The 20,341-nt window shown below is 44.8% G+C and overlaps 1 protein-coding gene across 8 annotated transcripts; it reads right to left on the minus strand.

Moving 5' to 3' along the window:
- Window positions 1-15,291: 15,291 nt before the first annotated feature.
- Window positions 15,292-20,034, minus strand: LOC119274903. Of its 8 annotated transcripts, XM_037555651.1 has the most exons (11): window positions 19,791-20,021; window positions 19,585-19,677; window positions 18,678-18,833; window positions 18,353-18,430; window positions 18,048-18,124; window positions 17,733-17,958; window positions 17,435-17,604; window positions 16,874-17,063; window positions 16,694-16,790; window positions 16,518-16,588; window positions 15,292-15,815 (listed from the first exon to the last, which is right to left on the minus strand). In XM_037555651.1, the coding sequence occupies exons 6-11, from the start codon at window positions 17,952-17,954 to the stop codon at window positions 15,717-15,719; spliced, it is 849 nt and encodes a 282-aa protein (XP_037411548.1). In that variant the 5' UTR covers window positions 17,955-17,958; window positions 18,048-18,124; window positions 18,353-18,430; window positions 18,678-18,833; window positions 19,585-19,677; window positions 19,791-20,021; the 3' UTR covers window positions 15,292-15,716. The 8 variants fall into 8 exon arrangements, with proteins under 8 accessions (XP_037411548.1, XP_037411552.1, XP_037411549.1 ...); XM_037555655.1 differs by having other exon boundaries at window positions 16,874-16,970; window positions 19,585-20,034; XM_037555652.1 differs by having other exon boundaries at window positions 18,678-18,782; window positions 19,585-20,021.
- Window positions 20,035-20,341: the final 307 nt, after the last annotated feature.

Consider the following 20,341-nt stretch of genomic DNA (forward strand, 5'->3'; position numbering starts at 1 on the left):
ACACAAGCATGTCTTTATTTAATTGTTTATCTTGCTTTGCTACAATGGAAGAAATAAAAATAAGAAACAATTTTCGTGGTGGATCTCTTGGAAAATTTGGAACAGTATTTGATCTGGGGACAACAACTATGAAAACAATTAATCTTGGATTTGAGTTTCTTTTAATCTTTAAAATGATGTACGGGGCCAGCAAATTCAGTTATTTGGTTTTGTAAGTTTGATATTTCTGAAACTTGTTAGGATTTAGGGTGCATATCAGGATATGTGCATCACGCTCAATGGTGAGACGAGAACCTGATCCGGTCACATATTTCTTTTGTTTCTCTGCCATGTTCAAATATAGAAAACATGTAGCTTAGTCGATACTAAATGTTTGGCACCAGAGTTTTTTCGCAGTAATCAGATGTTTTTTTTTACTGAAGGCCTTCCTATCTTACTGCATGTATCACTTAATATTAACACTTCAACATTACTCGTGACTTGTGATGACACAGTGTGTTCATTGTCCGATGTGCTGCATGACCATTGAATAGTACTCAGAGCATACACCTATTCGTGCCTCATTATGCTGTACTTGCATGAAGTTTCCCAGAATAGTTGGCAGTTTACATTGACATGGCAGGCAGGGATGTGGAATTACAAAAGATGATATTTTGGAAGAGCTGGTTCTGGAGCTGATGTACACCTACTTTGAGTACTTTCAATATTGTTTTCTACTTCCAAAGTTGTTTGGGTGGTAAATTATTTTTCAAGTTTGCAAGCATATATTTATTAATTTTCTACCCGTTGCACCGCACATGCCTTTTGGCTTGGCCTTCGCCCTCCACGCACGCCAGCTGCGGTGGAAGCCTAGCTCCCACAGCTCTGCAGTGAGGCACGCAGAGAGTGACGACAACTTCTGAAGCCATGGCTAGCCCGTGATTACCAGAGTGGCGATGAGTGTGATTTGATACCTGTTTTGTTTGCTCCTTCTGTTTTGATTTGAGTTGATGGGGATGAGATGTGACCCTGCTGCTGGGCGTCGCAAACGCCACGGCTCCATGTGCCCCAGCTTTGGTGATGCACGGGCGAGGCTACTCGATCTGGTGTAGTCGCCCTCCTTCCAAGAAATCAAGTTCTTTCGTTCAGATTTTAGATCTCTTGAGTTTCAGCTTAGTTCAAGGATAGAAAAGCATGCTCCTTATGGATTCAATAAGGAAAACCATTAGCCACTTATTCAGAATTGGATGGTGTGGTGCACCTTCATCTTGCTATCCAACTTCTTAGCTTATTTGCTTTAACTTCACTATAGTTATATAGTAGGATAAGGATCCAATCTTGTGACGCCACTCCATTTCCATCGTCAAAAGTTGTGCATGAGTTGATTCAGACTTTCAGAGTTCAGAGAACACCTAGCAGAGTTAATCAGCCTGAAGGTATATCAGATCCTAAGGAAAGAGGACCCGGTTCAGATTTGTCACTAATATGTGCTGTTGGATAGCCATGGTATGTGTTAGTTTTAATTTACCACAGAAGTTTGATTCTTGGGAGATAGGACAGGTGCATACATTATTTTTCTTATGAATCTGTTCTCTTTTTGTGCACTATCTATCTATGAAAATTTTCAAAGAAATTGACGGCGGCAGCTCGGCGGCGGTGTGGCGAATGACGAAGCATCTAAAATGGACGGAAGAGAGGTGGTAAGGCGCGGCCGGGAGACGTACATATTTGAGGAAATACGATTCATAAGGTTTCATATTAACAAAAATTGATAGTCTTTGTAAAGTAATCCGAACGTTTTGTTGATTCTGGGACAACTTTATTCTCCAATATGAATTTGTAAGAAAAGATATGGCATACATTTGTGTAAATTGATAATGTAAGCACATCTAGAAACTCTATTATTTTTTCAAGATTGATTTACTTGCTGGTGCTAACTTTCATTTTCTCAAAACAGGGCATGTGTGCTATTTCTGAAAAAACAGTTGCAGTGTTCTCACTATTTTATTTCCACAAATATCATCATGTTTTGCTATTGATGTAATGCTATATTTCTTGACTGAAATCAAACCCTTCAGTTGCTGCCGTGGTGCTCTTATATTCCTTCACAGAAAGCAAACCTTGTTCATGGCTAACTTATAGAATAACATTTTTCAAAAAAAAAAACTTATAGAATAGCAGATACAGAGTTCAGAAACCATCAATCTTAGGAACACTCTGACCATGTGTTTGCTTCTGTTGAAGACCCAATATATGATGAGGTGCTGTAACTGCTAATGTTGAGCTATATGGACTCTATGAGTAGAACCACCATTGACAAACATACGGGTCAATAGAATTCAGAAAGTTACAGTTTATTTGCTCCAAAACTACTCTGTGGACGATAGTTTATGCTGCAGATCATTGCACGACCCTAATCAAACGGTCTGCTGCAGTTTAATTCTATACATGGATGGCACGATCTCACTGTTGTCCAAAAATCGTCTTATTGGTGTCGTGTGCATATATTCAATAATGGATTAAGTTTCAATGTAAATCATTAATTGGACTCCCATGATTGCAGTGGTGTATTGTTCGGCAAAAGGTAGTATTGTCGCCTTTTAATATATACTGCTTCGGCGAAACAATTGGTTGTTACTTTTAATAAAAGTTAACGTCAAGTAATTTGTTTGGACCAAGCCCAAATAGCCAAAAAAAGAATAAACTCTTCCCAACCAAACAACCACCTGTAAAAGTCAACAAAAATGCTCTAAAAACCCGTCAAAAAATGCTCTAAAAATAGATGTAATTTTTAACACAGTAAAAATAGCTTCAAAATTTTCACACTATTTTTGTTTCAAACAATTATATTCACATTTTAAAAATTTAAAAATTCCCAAAAAATGTTCCATTTTTACTAAAACAAAGTCCATTTAGAAACATAAAACAAAAAAAATTAACAAAGTCAATTTAGAAACGTAAAACACAAAAAACATTCTTTTCATAAAAGACTTCTATTAAAAAAATGTACTTTTTCTGTAAAAAATGTTCTTTTTTAGAGAAATGTTATTTTCATAAATGTGTTAATATTCTTAAAAAGAGTTCCAATTTTGTGAAAACGTTAACTTTTATTAAAAATAAGGATTTTTCCATGTTTGACCTCATTATAGAAGTTTATTAAAATTGGATATAAAAAATAATGCACAATGGTATTAAAATTGGATATAAAAAATAATGCACAATGGCATATGTGCCTTTTTTATCGCCCGGTGCAAAGCACGGGCATTTGTACTAGTAATTTACCTATTCCTACTACTCCTGGAGCTAGAGTTCCTAGTTCAACTCGGACAGGTACAAAGATAATTTATTTTTTTGAAACGGAACAAGTACTAAAATAATCGACGACTCCCAACCGGACTCAAACTTGTTCACTTTCCACGGGATCGGGCAGGCACGGCTCCGATCACCGGTACGCACGGACGAGCACGATATGCTTCACAATCAAAGAAAAATCTGCGCGAGCGGTCTCTCCTTCCTCCCTGTCCAAACCCTAGCCACTACCGAAATCAGGGGCTATGCCTACGGCCCAAGGCCGTCGGCATAGGCCACAATGCCGTCGTGAGCCGGCTATGTCAGGAGGTGGTGTAGGGCGTGGCAAAGGAGGGGCGCCAGCAGGTTTCGGTGAGGGAGGAGGGAGACGGTCTGGTAGAGGAGGTGGTACAGGAGTAGGATATCCAGGAGGAAGGGGTAGTGCAGATAGTCAGCCGGCTGGAAGAGCAGAGGCTGTTGGACAGAATGCTGGGAGGGGTGGGCTTGCGGTGTCAAGCGCCCCCAACATTGGGGAGGAGGACCTCAGGACTGCTCGGAAAAGGCTCGTGGGGGCCGATGGAGTTGTGATGGTACGTGGTCAACCAGTGCCGAACCTTGCGGGCAAGGTTCCGACCACGGTTTTGCTGCTCGAGAGTGGTAGTGTGTCAGGGGCAAATGTAGTGTCTGCCCCGTCATCTACGCCAGGCAAGACACCAGTTGTGAAAAGAAGAAAGCAAGGTGAGGAGAGGGAGGATGTTTATATGACGGAAGAGGCGGCCTCCTTCGAGGACCGCCGGGCCCAATGAATATCCTTAGTTGGAACTGCCGGGGAGGGGGGAATCCCCGGACAGTTCGTGAGTTGGCGACTATCTGCCAGTCGCATTCCCCCAGCTTGGTGTTTTTGTGTGAAACAAGGCAGAGAGCGGACAAAATGAAGAAGGTGCGAGGGAGGATTGGTCTAAAGGGTTTTGTAGGAGTTGACAGTAATGGCATGAGCGGTGGTCTTGCGTTGTATTGGCATGAGAGTTATGATGTGGTGATTCTAGACAAGGAAGAACATTTTATTGATGCGACAGTCCGTGTTCATGAAGGGGCAGCCCAATGGAGGATTGCTTGCATATATGGTGAACCACGCGTGGAGAACATGCACCGTATTTGGTCCAAACTTGAACAACTAAAGGTTGTGAATGATTTACCTTGGCTAGTGGTGGGTGATTTCAACGAGGCCATGTGGGGCTTTGAACATCTTTCAGCAACACCACGGGGAGAGCCACAAATTCTCGCTTTCCGTGATTCTTTGGAGATCTGTGGCCTAGTTGACCTAGGTTTTGTTGGGACCCCCTTTAAGTATGATAATAAGAGGGGCGGAGGAGGCAATGTGAAGGTGAGGCTTGACAGGGCAATGGCAAATAACGCATGGAGGAATTTGTTTGCTTATGCTTCGATACTACATGTGCCATCACCTTGCTCGGATCATGTGGTACTTGTTTTGAAGGGGTCGGCTGATCTAGGGCCGAATGGGGGGAAGCAAAGGAGATATGAACTGTTTTGGGAGAGGGACGGATCTTTATCGGAGGTGATCAAGGAGGCTTGGGAGGCTGCGGGAGGTGTACACAACATGGTGCAGCTGAGAGATGCGCTAACTAAAACGATGATAGCCTTGCGACTTTGGAGTAAAAAATTTGGTAATGTCACTCGAGAGCTAGCAAAATCGCGATCCCAGCTAGAGGAGTTGATGTGTATGAATGCTGATCGCCAAGATATTGTTCGTGTGACGGATAAGATGAATGAGCTTCTGTATCAAGAAGAGATGCTTTGGCTGCAATGTTCGTGTATCACGTGGTTGAAGGAAGGGGACAGAAACACAAGATATTTCCAAAGCAAGGCAGTATGGAGGGCAAGGAAGAACAAGATCCGTGAACTTACGGATAGCGTCGGTGACATTCACTCGAACCTTGGCGGCATGGGAGAATTGGCTAACATGTATTTCCATGATATTTTTACAGCTGACCTGACGCTTAATGTTGCGCCTATTCTGGACCTAATAAACCAGGTGGTTACTGAAGAGGATAATAATAAGCTATGTGCGCCTTTTACAGATAAAGAGATTTTGGATGCTTTGTTTCAGATTGGTCCTCTAAGATCACCGGGTCCAGATTGCTTTCCTGCGAGATTCTTCCAGAGGAAATGGAGCACCCTCAAGGAGGGGGTGCTGGCAGCGGTGAGGGATTTTTTCAGTACAGGAATCATGCCGGAGGGGGTGAACTCTACCTCGATTGTACTTATTCCCAAGATACCCAACCCGGTGAGAATCACAGATTACAGGCCTATTAGTCTGTGCAATGTTATCTATAAGGTGATCTCCAAGTGCCTGGTGAATATGATGAGGCCTTTATTTGATGATCTCATATCTCCTGAACAGAGTGTGTTCATTCCAGGAAGGATGATCACGGACAACGCGCTTGTTGTGTTTGAATGTATCCATCATATTAAGCAGGAGAAGGATCCTAAAAAAAGTTTCTGTGCATACAAATTGGACTTATCAAAAGCTTATGATCGAGTTGATTGGGTCTTCTTGAGGCAAATGATGCAAAAGTTAGGTTTCTCTCAGCGATGGGTTGACTGGATAATGTCTTGTGTCACGTCGGTGAGCTACTCTGTCAAACTAAACGGAACCCTCTTGGATTCATTTGCACCGACGCGTGGGCTTCGGCAAGGAGATCCGCTATCCCCGTTTCTTTTCTTACTTGTGGCAGATGGACTTTCTGCATTACTGAGGAACAAAGTGGATACAAGTGACATCACGCCGGTGAAAGTGGCTAGACGAGGGCCTGGTGTGTCACACTTATTGTTTGCTGATGATACGTTGTTGTTCTTTGAAGTAACAGGGGAACAAGCGAGAGAGGTCAAAGCTCTGCTGGATGTATACAGTAGGGCGACAGGCCAGGGCCTAAACCCTAATAAGTGCTCTATTCTATTTGGGTATGCTTGTCCCGTGGCGAGGCAGGAAGAAGTTAGGGAAGTGCTTGAAATCACTAATTTGCTCTTTGAGGAAAAGTACTTGGGCCTACCGACACCGGAGGGGCGGATGTCTAAGGGTCGTTTTCAGAATTTACAGACTCGGTTAACCAAGCGATTGTTACAGTGGGGAGATGGCCTTCTGGTGCAACCGGGAAGAGAAGTGTTGATCAAATCAGTTGCACAGGCTCTCCCAACTTACATTATGGGTGTGTTCAAGCTACCTTTTTCTGTTTGTGATGATCTTACGTGCATGGTGCAGAATTTTTACTGGGGGTCGGCAAAGGGCAAGAGGAAGGTTCATTGGAAGAATTGGGACGATCTTATGCAGCCCAAGGAGAGGGGGGTCTTGGCTTTCGTGATTTCAGGCAATTCAATCAAGCATTATTGGCTAGGCAGGCGTGGAGACTTATAACCAAGCCGGAAAGCCTATGTGCTAGGGTTTTAAAAGAACGTTATTATCCGGATGGTAAGTTGGAGGATACAGTTTTTTCTGGAAACTGTTCATCTTCGTGGCAAGCTATTTGCCATGGGCTGGAATTGTTGAAAAAGGGTCTTTTGTGGAGAGTTGGTGATGGTGCAAGCATAAGGGAGTGGTGAGATAATTGGATTCCGAGACCCTATTCTTACAAACCGATCTCTCCACAAGGGAGATGCCGCATTCGGTTCGTTTCTAGTCTTTTGAATGCTAATGGGTCATGGAATGTGGAGCTTCTTCGGGCCTTTTTTGTGGAAGCAGATGTACAGGAAATTTTAAAGATCCGCGCCTCGCCCAGGTTGATGGGAGATGTTATTGCTTGGGGTCCTGGTCGGCATGGCTGCTTTACGGTTAAATCAGCATATGAGTTGGCCTTCGACAAGGATCATAGAGATACTGCGTCTTCATCTAGTGCATCACCTTCAGGAAGTCGAGCTTGCTGGGATTTTATTTGGAAGTGTGGTGCCCCTCCAACTGTTAAACATTTCGCATGGCGGATGGCTACTGATGCACTTCCTATTTGGAAGAAGAAACACCGAATTGGGTTGGAGACTACGAGTATATGCCCGGTGTGTGGATTAGAAGAGGAGGATAATTTTCATCCGTTCGTCCGGTGTCAGCTCGGGAGGGATCTGTTTGTGGCTATGACTAAGGTTTGGAGGCTACCGGACATAACACCAATACTGAATAACGGCATGGAGTGGCTGTTACATGTGTTGAGTCCTCTTACTGATCTCGATCGTACAATGGTACTAATGATTTTTTGAAGAAGTTGGTTTGTTCGTAATGAGCTCACTCATGCAAAGCCTGCCCCGCCAATGGAAGTGTCGATACGTTTCTTGCAAAGCTACTTGGAATCTTTGCTTGGTATAAAGCAAAACCCACAAGCTGATCCGGCCAAGGGGAAAGCTTATTTTGAGTGGCAAATCCCAAGGAAGAGGGGGAGCGGTGCTGCAGTTCAAGAGGAGCGAAGATGGACGAAACCGGATGAGGGTTGGTGTAAGTTAAACACTGATGGCTCTTTTGCTGCGTCTGGTGAAGCTGGGGCGGGGATGATCCTGCGTGATCATCTAAGTGCCATCAGTTACTCGGCTTGCAGGGCCTTGTACTCGTGCAGTGATCCCCTCGAGGCGGAGCTTTGCGCATGTATGGAGGGTTTGTCCCTGGCAATACAACGATGTGACATGCCGTTAGTGGTGGAGTTGGATTCTTCTGAAGCGGTCACGCTCATATCAAGCTTGGAGGTTGACCGGTCGGTATACTCTTCAATTGTTAGAGAGATCAAGCACTTGTTGGGTTTAAGGAAGACTTTTATTTCTCTTATTTCTAGAACTCAAAATAAAGCTAGTGATAGTTCAGCTAGTTTTGCTAGAACCCAAGGTAGGACCATGACTTGGTTAGGTGCTGGTCCAGATGAAGTTATGGAAATAGCATCCGATGATTGTAAGGACCTTGTGATTGATTAATACATTGCTATTTCACCCGCAAAAAAATGCCGTCGGCATAGGCCTATGCCTACGGCTGCGTCGGCATACCCCCGTCCACATAGAATACGTCAGCGTAGTCTGTCAGGCCGTCGGCATACTAAAGCCATCGGCATAGATGTGTATGCCGACGGCTTCCGTACAGCCGTCGGCATAGTTTCACCGTCGGCAAAAAAAAAAGGACAAGACGGCAACTGACGGCGCCGTCGCTAAGTACAACCAACCAGGAGCTGCCACGTGGCAAAACTATGCCTACAGCTTTGCCGTCGGCATAGTTTTGCCACGTGGCAGCTCATGGTTGCTCCTCGCTGAGTACTATGCCTACAGCAAAGCAGTAGGCATAGATGATCTATGCTGACGGCTTTGCCGTAGGCATAGATGGAAACATATATTCATGAAAAAAGAATACAAGTGATATTGCAAAAACTGAATAAAAGAAACTATATTCATAATAAATGAAGCATTGCAATTATTTGGTCTGAATAATAAACAATAGACTTTATTAATATGAATGTCAACTACAAGCATTCAGGAATTACACTTAGGAAAAGGAAATAAAAGAAGAAAGGATAAGTCCTAAACTAAACCTATACTAAACTATCTACTTCATCTTCTGCTTCTTTCTTCCAGTTCATCAACCTGCAAAACAAGAAACAACAAATAGGAAAAACTTGATTAAGGTTAAAATGTAGCATTCCCCATAGGGAAATGCCTTTGCTGTAGGAGCCAGCACTTAGGAGTTTGGAAACATTAGTCAAACCCCAACAGATTAAGTTGATCAAAGAAACAGTAGAAGAGAGCCAGCACTACGTAAATGGAGCCAATGGAACAGTAACCAGTAAGGCCAAAAGGAACAGGTTCAATTGGCAGTAAGGAATAACCCAATACAGAAGTAAAGCCAGCAAAGTATAGATCAAAGCCAAACCCAAAGATCAACTCAAATTAGCACTAACTCCATGATTAGGGGATCCCTCAATTAAGCTTGGGTTATCACTACATGCAACCATCAGGACTAAACCATATAACTAAACCACTAGTAGATGATGTACTAAACCATACAAGAAATACCAATACAAGGTATTTAGATAAATACTAGTATATATCAAACACAAAAACCAGCTTGAAAGAGAAACTATAATTTTATACCACTACAGGAGCGAATCATGAACTACACAAAGTAATTGCAGTAATGAATCAGTGTATGTTGATCAATAAGAGAGTGACAACTATATACAAATGAAGGACTATATCCTTTATAAGATAACAAAGAAACAGTAGCACTTATGCATATGAACAAACAGAACCAGCAGCCAGCCAATAAAGAAACTAGCATGTGCTATATGACAGGAAGAATAACATCTATAAGACCAAGATAATTGCAATGATAGACCAACAGTAGGGTCATGCAATCATTCGATTCCATCATTGCCGCACTAGTTGAGCGACAAATCAAATATAACAGTAGTTCCATTGGTTCAATCAACAAGTTAACCAAAGTTTACTTCCCACTACTAATTTTGCAACTCGTGATAATAAAGAAAACAGAGCAAAAATAAATAGGAATGATCTTTTCCATGACACAGGCATGGAAAGCACAAACAAAATCACCCATGCGCATGAAACAGAGCAAGGTACTAATATAGCAGCACAAGAGAGGGAGCTAGAGGTAGGAGACGGATTCACAGGAGAGGAGGTTGTAGTCGATGCCGCACACGACCACGTCACCGTCACGCGGTGAAGGATGTTGTAGTCGAGTTGGACCATGCGCGGGGCGTCGTCGTGGCGGTGGATGACCTGGTTGTCGCCATCACACACGAAGGATGCCTACTGCTCTGAATCTAACAAACAACTCAGTGCTAAAGTCGTTGATCTAGTACAAAAATTAAGCAGGCAGTATAGGAGACACAAGTGTTGCTGCTAGTATCTACAGAAATAAATCAAGCTGCCTGTGTGTGTGCTTGAGCTAGCCTAGTACGTAGTCCATGGTTGGGCTCCAAAACTAACAGAGCATGCTAGCGTCAACAGAATCAATCACAAGGTTATTTTTTTGTTGTTGCTAGCACTGCTAGCTGTATGTGTTGATCCATCCATCCATGGACCTAACTAATGTTGTTGTATCCCTAGACTAAGTGCAGCAACACAAGAAGAACTAAAACCGTAACTACGTATACTCATCCATGGCAAACTGTACCAAACCATCCATACATAGCCAGATTGCAATGGAGCGGATTTAACACAAGACATGAAAAATTGATGAGCCAAATGATTTTTAGTATTACTAACTTGAAAGGAAGCTCACTGTTTCCATCTTCTACCTATCCATGATTTTATTTTTCTGAAGCAAGCATCAAAAAGCACGATGGCAATCGAATTTCACACAAAAACTGAACCAATACTTGTTGTTATGTAGTGTCCATGACAATTGCAATTGATGTCCACCTCAGATTAGGTTTTCAAGGGCTAGAAAGAGATGTTGTAGCTCACCATGTATGGGGGTAGGAGGTGGATGCAGGGGAGGGTTGGAGGGCGTCCTGCAGCAGAAGCTTCGCCATTAGAGCAACCTGCACAAAACAGAGGAAGGGGAGATGAATAAGTCATGGTGAGGAAAAGGGCCTTCCACATGTTTAGATCGGGAAGAGAAACAACAACAAAAAAGACCCCCAAAAAAACCCTTCCATGGCGTGCTGTACTAGGAGCAGCTCCTCTCTCTCCGCTAGGGTTTGGGGCGCTAAGAGGCTCCATGGGGCCGCTGCGTGGTGGGGGACAAGGGAATCCATCTCCATGGTGGCGTCCCGCCCCACGGAGGTGCGCCCCTCCTGCCGTCGTCGCCGGCACGCCCATGGCGACCTGCAGAGAAGGAAGAGAAGATGAGGTGAGGTGAGGTGAGTTGAGGAGGAGATGGTGGGCGAAGAAGGAGGGGGAGGGGCTTACCAGTGCTGGATCCGGTCACCTCTGGCCTCGCCGTGGCCTGCCGTGGCGGATCCCGGCGAACAAAACAAAAGGGGATGCAAAACCCTAGCAAATGGGGGAGCCGTGGATCTGCACGGAGGTAAGGCAGACGCGGACCAAGGGGATCTCGCCGGCGTGCTGCGCGCGGCCGGAGCTCGCCGGAACCGGGCGGCGTGGGTGGCGGCAGCGGCGAGGGAGAGGGGGGTTCGAGGGTGGGAGGGGGAGGGGACGAGGGTTTCGGTGGGTTCGAGCGAGAGAGTGTGTGTGTTCGTGCGGTCAGTGGGTCGGATGGATGGATGGATGTGGGATTGTGGGATTCCTGGGCACAAATGGACGATAGGATGTGAGCCAAGTCATCAATCCGTGGCACAAATGGATCCACCAATGAGAATAAGTGAAACTGAAATTGAGTGTGTGGGTCTCTCTCTTGACTATTTTTCTTTTTTTCTAATTCTGATTTCATTCACGGGATGTTTTTTTTCCGATGAAAATGAAAGGAAATAATATATGGATGGCGGGCCGATGGGCTGGGTTTCGAAAGCATCGCGTGCATGTTTCGTCTGGCTTTTGGGACACAGCATGGTGTCGAGTGGAGCCCACACGTTTTGTTCGGCTTTTGAAACATGAAACTCAAATTAACTGTCGGCTCGCGTCGTGGAGGTCGAGGAAGAACCGGCGTTCGTCGTCGTCGTCCGCACAACTGCTACACATGCATCTCGAAGGGGTTGTGAGGCCGAAGATGAACACGTGTGATGGTCAACATCATAGATATTCCTCCGCGATGGGTGGGTGATGCACGACGAGTACGATGTTCCACGAGATATGCATGTTGTGGACCTCTTCCGTGAGGGGGGCAACTTCGGAGTCGCATGCCAGGTGGTCACACCTGCCACCACACATTCAGACATGTAAGAGGATCCAACGCAAGTTCTTGTGGCATTGCTAGCCGCCGAAGACCGCTGAACATTACTACGGTGTCATCGCCATCCGTGAGGGGTGCACACTTCGGAGCTGCATATTGCCTATTTAAAAATCCCGGTGTGGTTGTTTCCCCCCTCCAAGTGCTGGCGGCAGTGTCGTCCGTGATGTGGGTCACACTCTGAAGCTGTGTGTGGGATGACACTGAATTGATCACGGTCTGAGTGTTCAAGAATATTCATGCAACACCAAAACTGCAAAACATTACTTCAGTGTCATCGCCGTCTGTGAGGGGGGCCACACTCCAGAGCTGTGTATTGCCGCGGGACCTTGCACGGTGTCGTCATATGGCCCTTGTAGGGTGGGGTGAAAGTTTTAGCGCGTTTCGCAGAAGCCTGACCGGAGGTCGCTTGTAAACTGCACCATCTCCAAGGTAGTATCTGGCTGCCGACGATCTGTGAGGGGAGAGGAGGATCACGGCGGCATGCCGGATCCAACCACTTGTAAACTGCACCATCTTTGAGTTATTAAGTATCTGGCTATCGAGAGGGAACGTGTCCGGTTTATGAAGGAAGTGTGTTGCCCGTTGCTCCATTGACCTCGAAACTTCTCGTGCTCTCAGAGGGGGGCATTTCATGACACGTTCCCGTACATGGCATTTTTTGGGACCGCCTGGAATATTTGAGACATTTACTGCATCTGTAGGGCTTCAATGTGGGAAATTGCAGATCTGCACGGCGGCCACCTGAAATGATGTCAATAAGTGGTTTGTAAAATCATATATGATGTCTTTGCAGTATGCGTCGCCCTAGTGCAACCAAAGGAGGAGAAACCCCAGCACCGGGAGGGGCGAATGTACCTCGACGACATGTCGGATCTTGCCGTAAAAACCCACGGAAAATCATACGATGCCGGAAATCCTAGGGACCTGCACGGTGTCATCATATGGCCCTTGTAAGGTGTGGTAAAAATTTGAGCGTGTTTCGCAGAAGTCTGACCGGCAGCCGCTTGCAAACTACACCATCTTCGAGTTAGTCTCTTGCTATAGAGAGAGAGAGAGAGAGTGTTTCGGTTTGTGAAGGAACTGTGCTGCCCCTTGCTCCGTTGACCTCAAAAATTCTCATGCTCTCAAAGGGGCCATTTCATGACACGTGCCAGGACATGGCATTTTTCGGGCCTGCCTGGATTATTCGAGACATTTACTGCATCTGTAGGGTTTCAATGCAGGAAATTGCAGATCTGCACGACAGCCACCTGAAATGGTGTCCAAAAGTGGTTTGTAAAATCATATATGATGTCTTTGCAGTATGCGTAGGCCTAGTGCAACCAAAGAAGGAGGAGCCCCACCACCAGGGGGGCGAATGTACCTCGGCGGCATGCCAGATCAAGACGTAAAAATCCATGGAAATCATACGATACCAGAAATCCTTGGGACGTGGCACAGTGTCTTCATATGCCCCTTGTAGGGCATGTTAATAGTTTGAGCGCGTTCCGCAGAAGCCTGACCGGAGGCCGCTTGTAAACTGCAGCATCTCCGAGTTAGTATCTAGCTATCAAGAGAGAACATGTCTGGTTTGTGAATGAAATGCGCTGCCCGTTGCTTCGTTGACCTCGAAACTTCTCATGCACTCAAAGGGGACTTTTGCATGACACATGCTAGGACATTTCATGACACCCCCAAGGCCCCCGACCGGCCTAACCCTGGCTCCGTTGACCCGGAGATCTACGCCTTTTACTTTCATCGGACGGCCTCTGACCAATAGACTTTTCCACCTGGTTGTGATAGGTTAGCCCATAGGAACATTCCCAAACATAGTCTGGGCCCAGCTCACCACTAGATTCCCTCCGGCTCGACCCGACGCGCATGTTTCCCCCTCTAATGATGGCGGCAGTGCCGTCCGTGATCAGGGGTCCACACCTCGGAGCCATGCGACGGACGTCTCTGCATGCCACAACACTTTCAGACATGTAAGAGGACATGGTGTGATATTTTGGTGGGACCCGACCGACCACCCCTAGCCCCGTTAACCCAGAGATCTATGCCTTTGAATTTCACCGGACGGCCTTTGACTAATGGACTCTTCCACCGATTGTGATAGGTCAACCCATAGGAGCATGCCCGAACATGGTCCGGGCCCAACCCATCACTAGATTCCCTCCGGCTCTAAATTTTTGTAGGTCAACCCATATGTAGATATAAGTTTTTGTCTCGTTTGGCCAAAGAATGAAAAATATACAAAAAAAAGTCAAAACAAAAGTGTGTTTTCTGTAAATCTGAAGCAACCATGGTTTTAGTTTGTTCAAATTTGAAAACATAGTATAGCAACAGAATCCTTTCAAGATTCCGATAAAAAACCATATAAAAGTTGTCAAAATCGATGCAAGTATCAATTACTTGTGATTTTAACAAAGTACAAGGACCTATTTGCAAAATTACATGAGGTCACATTTCTAAGATACTCAAAAGAAAAAACAAACTGGATATTCATAATCTATGGAAAATTCTACCCCAAATCAATATACAATTTGTATATATTTAAGTTTAGATAAGTCAGATTTAAATTAATCAAATTTCAACTAAAAAAGAAAACAAATTAAAATAAAGATAATATATGCCGACGGTCGCCGTCAGGGCCGTCGGCATAGCTTTGACGGCGTCAGCCCGTCGTCAACCCCGGGGACGCCACAGCCATGTCTATGCCGACGGTCGTCCTATGCCTACGGCTGCCGTCGGCATATATAGAGATATGTCGACGGCTTTTCTATGCCTACGGCTGCCGTAGGCATATCTCCAGCTATGCCGACGGCTTTCTGCGGGCCTTAGGCATATCTCCGGCTATGCCGACGGCTCCGACAAAAAGCCGTCGGCATAGTAAATGCCGTCGGCATAGACAGTTATTCCGGTAGTGAGTCGCCCTTCCCCGTTGCCGATGCCCGACGCTAGCGGGCGCGCGGTCCGTAACGCACACACCAGTTTCTGAACACTAGTGGTTGGGGCGCCACCGGGTGGCGCCGCTTGAGGCATGCATGTGCGGTGGCAGGTAGGTGGCCGCACTTTTCATTCACTTTTTGGCTCTATGAGTAGAACATATACATGGAACTGCCAGTCAACTCATGTGGCTTACAGGACCAACAAAAATAGATTACTTGCAATATACATTTATAAAATAAATCAGAAATATTATTAATAGGTAAGCTTATATGAACATAGAGTAGCAGTCTTACATCCTACAAAGACTTATACATATAGAGATGATGGAATGCAGAGCCTAAATTTTCTAAACTCAAGCATCCACAAAATGAAATCATCGCATGATGATGATGATGATGAATGATAACCACTGAACATAACTCCAAAGACCTAATAAGAAGCCAAGACTATTCGACTAAAAATTTAATTATGAAAGAGATCACAGCACGCCGATGATCTGAACTACAACCGAGGAGTTCTTTCCTCCCTCTTTCTCTAAATTACATGTCTGCGAATAAGTTTCAGAACAACAGGGATGGCATGTAGTTCCATTGAATGAAAATGAATAAATTATGGCTGACATCTCTGTTTCACCTTCGAAGATGCATCTCATAAGTTGACTATAACCATTCTAGATGCTCATAATCTTTGGAAGTCCATCAAGCTTTGCAGCATGTACAAACTGCATTACTCCGTACGGGGTTTCATTGGAAACACCGATATATTGTGCCTAGATTAGAAGAGACAAACATGGAATTATATACTGGTTTATGGTTACCTGTCTGCTATCTCCGGCTGTCTTATGCATATACTCGTGAATTATTCAAATGTGCGTTTATGAACACAACAATCATATGTTTATAATCTAGAATAAATCTAGGCTATTATTACAACAAAAATGCACATGGTTTTTAAAGAGTGTGCAAAATACATGCACTAAATCCTTTGGAAAGATAGATCCATACTAAGAATGTGTGCTGAAAACAATGACGACAAAAGGACTCACAGAGGATGGAAAAGAGAACTCAGATTTACAATTTTCAAGTTCAGTAAGGAAATGCAAAATGTGAAATATGATTGTGTATGAATCAATCTGGAACAAGATGTGAAAATTATTCTGAGCAAAAATAATCTTTGAAATAAACACTACCCAGTTTATGTGAAGAATATCAGTGTAGTCTTTAGATAAGCATGAAATGCTCTTTTTGACACTTTCCTTTATAATGGGACCATCAACACACACCTTTCTGCATTGTACCGATGAAAAGTGTGGTCTGAAACCAGAAATTTTGGTGGCTAAAGTTATCTAGTCGGAAACATAGTGAGCAGGGAACAACAAATGGATTCAGAAGCATGCTATCTGAAGTGGAAATCGGGGAACTCCAAATGGATTAGCAAACTGCAAATAAATTATAAGGCCGGTTTAGGGTACTTTATCTCGTGGCCTGGATTTCATCCACCTGCCTACATACAGATCAGTCCTCCCTTGAGTCTCCTTCTTGGCTTGCATTCAGTAGTAACAACCAACAGAAGTGGAGTATTTCAATTAAAACTGGGATCAACTTCAGAAAATAAGACGGTGGTCGAAGGGAAGGAAGGAATGTGTACCGGCAATTTCTGCGGTGTCCAGTATGTTGATGCCATGATTAAAAGAATAAGAGAGCATATCATGGGATTCTTTCTCTGCTTTGCTCTCCAAGATCATCTAAGAGAAGTAAACATAAGACTAAGATGTAAAAAAACTGGACCAACAACAACAGAAACATGATGGTTCAGCTCTGCACATACTGTTCCAAGAGAGATCTGAATCTCATACGGCAACCTCGCTGGTTCTGGCTGCGGACACGTCTCGGGTGCCATCTTCGGGAATGTTGGGCACTCAACCCTGGTAAGTATGAGGAGATTGCAGCGAAAGCAAATAGCACCATTTGTCGCGTATACTGTTGTCGAATTTTCTGTTGTTGCATATACTGAAACCCTGTTCTTGCACATTCCAACAAACATATCAAGAAGCAAAAAATCAATGCGTGAAATGATGCAAAAATCAGTTTTTGTTTCGTAGATGCCTAAATTCATCTTTGCTCAAGGAGATTCTAGCAAATTATCCTAGTAATTAGCCACATGCAGCAAAGAAACACCAGTATGTTCAAAATTTTGGAGAAAATACCATTGTCTTTGCAAAAAGAAACTATCAAGAGGCAAGAACTGGTTACTACAGAGTAAAGACTGAAATCTTCATCAACATCACAACAATGCCGATGCTTATAAGCTAATATACCAATAAATCAAATCTATTTAGTCTAGAACATGACAGAGTGGAGAATGAAAGAGCAAAAGAATCAATCTCACCCGACAGAGTCGAGGATGTCGTTGGAGATCTTGGCGGCTCCCTTGTGCAGGTCTCCCAGGCTGTAGGCCGCTGCCGCTTGATCACTGGCGTCTCCCCTGACCCCGCAGAAAAGCCTCAACAAAGTCTTGGTTTGCAAGCACATCACAAGCAAATTTATAGACGACCCCAACTGACTCCATTCAAAACAGGGTAATTAAGAGAGGGCATCAATAGCTGGCAGCTTCATGCAAGGCTGAAAAACGAGAACAAATTCAAATGTGTATGAGTCAGAGAGCAATGAATGGATGATGGACTCACCATTGAGTTGCAGTTGCAGAGACTGAGCACCATAGCGAGGGCTCCGTACACAGCTGGCGCGGGCCCGAGGTTGGATCTGATGAGTCGTGCAAGGACAATGGCAACGTCTCCGATGCTCTGCATCGAACCCAACACCCCGACAGAACGCAGCGCCTTCAGTGTACTGATGACCTGCATCTCCACCCCATGTTGTCTCTTTGCTGCCATCATGGAGAATCCCATGATCCTAGATGCCCGAAAGAACAATGGTATGAATATTTTCAAGACAGGACTAAGCACTACATGATGTTGTGGTTACCAAATGACATTACTTACAAGTTAATGTACTGTAAAAATTAGTACACTTTTCCACAGTAGTACAGCTTGCATTTGACGAGAACCCATACGTCTTCCTACAAAATGACCAGCTTTAACCATAGAAATGATAACTATATCAAACATAACTCCTGCCCACTAGACCATTACATAACACATAATGGCAGCCATAGTGCTGAACTTCATCACACTGGTAAAGCACAAAGACAACAAGGTCTTCAGTAAAAATCTAACAGGCACATAAGACCAAGAAATGTTTAGAGGCTTTAGAATTTAGCAAATATGGGATTTAATAAACAAATTACCTTATATTTTGGACAGAAAATAAAGGAGAGGAGGGATATGTAGTCCCTGACTCCCAATCGCCTTGTCCCTTTCAGCTGCTGCAAGGAAAAAGCAATTGAAAGATCAGCACACACCACCATTCAACCACGCACACTAGAGCAAGCACAACATGCGCACACCGCGACAGCTAGCACACACGCACGCCACCGGCAGCACGCGCAGCACAGACGCATGGCCGCTCCACACCACGCCCAGCTGCGACTGCCAACGCCGCCAAGATCTCCGCAACTTTTGCTCCAGTGGTAGAGAGAGAATTGGAAGGAGAGAGGGCCACCGCACAATCACCTTCGATTTGCAGCCGCCGCAGACGGCCTTCAGCGTGACGACGGCGGGGTGGCCCGAAAGGTGTTGCACGATCTCGACCTCGCGGTGGACCGTGTCCTCGACGTTCTTGGGGATATACCAAGTAGCAGTGGTATAAGTGTAAACAGAGCAATGCAGCTATCATGAGAAGCATAAAGAGATGAAGGCATCACAACTCATGGAAGATGAAATGAATACTGGAGTTATTTATTTCACAAGGAAAACAGTAATAAATATCAAATGGCAAAACACATTGCATATATTTGAGCAATATCACTCTGGCTGTTTATTTTCAGTAGTCACTCACACATTTAGGCAAGGCCGCAAGGCACGTTAGGGGCTGATCAGGTGAGCTAAACATGTACAAATAAAAACATTGCCAGGGTGGATAAAGGGCCACATGTTAGAGATGAGTCAATACAAAAATTAAACAAGTTCTGGCAGAATAACTGCGCTGATAAGAGTATGCAATATTACTTGGCAAGTGTAAACTTCAAATGGCATGTAAAATCAAAAATCACTTCCAAATTCGTACAAGTTGTAAAGGCTAGATATATATGCAATCGAAGTTAAGGGACTTTAGGAGGCGAATCACAACCAAGTTATTAGCAACAAAGCAAAACAAAGTTACCGAGTTACAGTAAAAGCTAACGAAAACTATCAAAAATTCGCATCAACAATATGATATCCGTGCAGCTACAATTCTACTTGGAACTATATAGAAGTCCACACCTTGAACAACTCAAATCTACAGCCAAGGGAGGGACACGCAGAGAAGAAAATTCTAAACTAAACATGAGCACGATCTCAATCACTACGTCCATAAAGGCTCCGCCGCCGCAGCAGATCGAGAATGACATGAGGAAGCAGGGAAGGGGATCAAACTCACCCTGTTCTGGTCAACAACATCGACGATGACGATGAGGGGGCCGTAGTCCTTGCTGTAGTTCACCAGGGCCACCCGCCCGATCAGCACGAACCTCTTGAACGGCAGTACGAGCACAAAAATAAGGCACCCATGGTCAACAATCAAGACCACCAGAGAGAAGGACAGAAAAGGCCTAACGACGAGTTGGATTTCACAGGTCTTCCTACCATAGATCCGAACGGAGCCGAACTTGCCGTGTCCGATCTCGTCGCCTAGCTCGTGGTAGGAGATGATGATAGGGTTGGGATCTTTGGACGGTTGGAGACGCAGAACAAATCGACCGAGGCTGCAAGCTGGGATGGTGCCGAAGGCGGCGGCGGCGATAACCCTAGCCAAGGAGGAGAAAACAAGGGCAAGGAGGAGAAGGGAATTGAGGGACGGCTGGGGTCGTGTGTGCGAGGCGTGCGGGCATTTTCTTTCTTTCCTTCGCATGCATTTTCTTCGCCCTCCCGCACATCCAATTGGCCAGGACAAAGCTCTCTCGCCATTGGCTGTCATGCACAGTACGGGTGTGATGACGTGGACATGTCGAGGGAGCGCTCCTTGCGCGACTCTTATTGGGTTTAATGGTGCTTCCCCTCAACTTCTTTTCTTCTCGATTACGCATAGCATGGGTATCATATATATTGAGAGAGAGAAAAAGGGTACAAGAGCCCTCCACCGACGGTGTTACAACACACCCGCCTACTCCACGCTAACACATAAATCTACGTCTCAT

The sequence above is a fragment of the Triticum dicoccoides genome, chromosome 3B (genome assembly GCF_002162155.2).
Source record: "Triticum dicoccoides isolate Atlit2015 ecotype Zavitan chromosome 3B, WEW_v2.0, whole genome shotgun sequence".
In the NCBI taxonomy this organism is placed as follows: Eukaryota; Viridiplantae; Streptophyta; class Magnoliopsida; order Poales; family Poaceae; genus Triticum; species Triticum dicoccoides.

Excerpts from the sequence above, each read along its gene's own strand:
- LOC119274903 (XM_037555651.1), bottom strand. The coding sequence starts at position 17,954 with ATGGGATTCTCCATGATGGCAGCAAAGAGACAACATGGGGTGGAGATG. Across the intron at positions 17,605-17,732 it reads TCTGCAACTGCAACTCAATG|TTGGGGTCGTCTATAAATTT; the intron begins GTGAGTCCATCA and ends GAATGGAGTCAG. Across the intron at positions 15,816-16,517 it reads AATCCAGGCCACGAGATAAA|GCACAATATATCGGTGTTTC; the intron begins GTACCCTAAACC and ends CTTCTAATCTAG.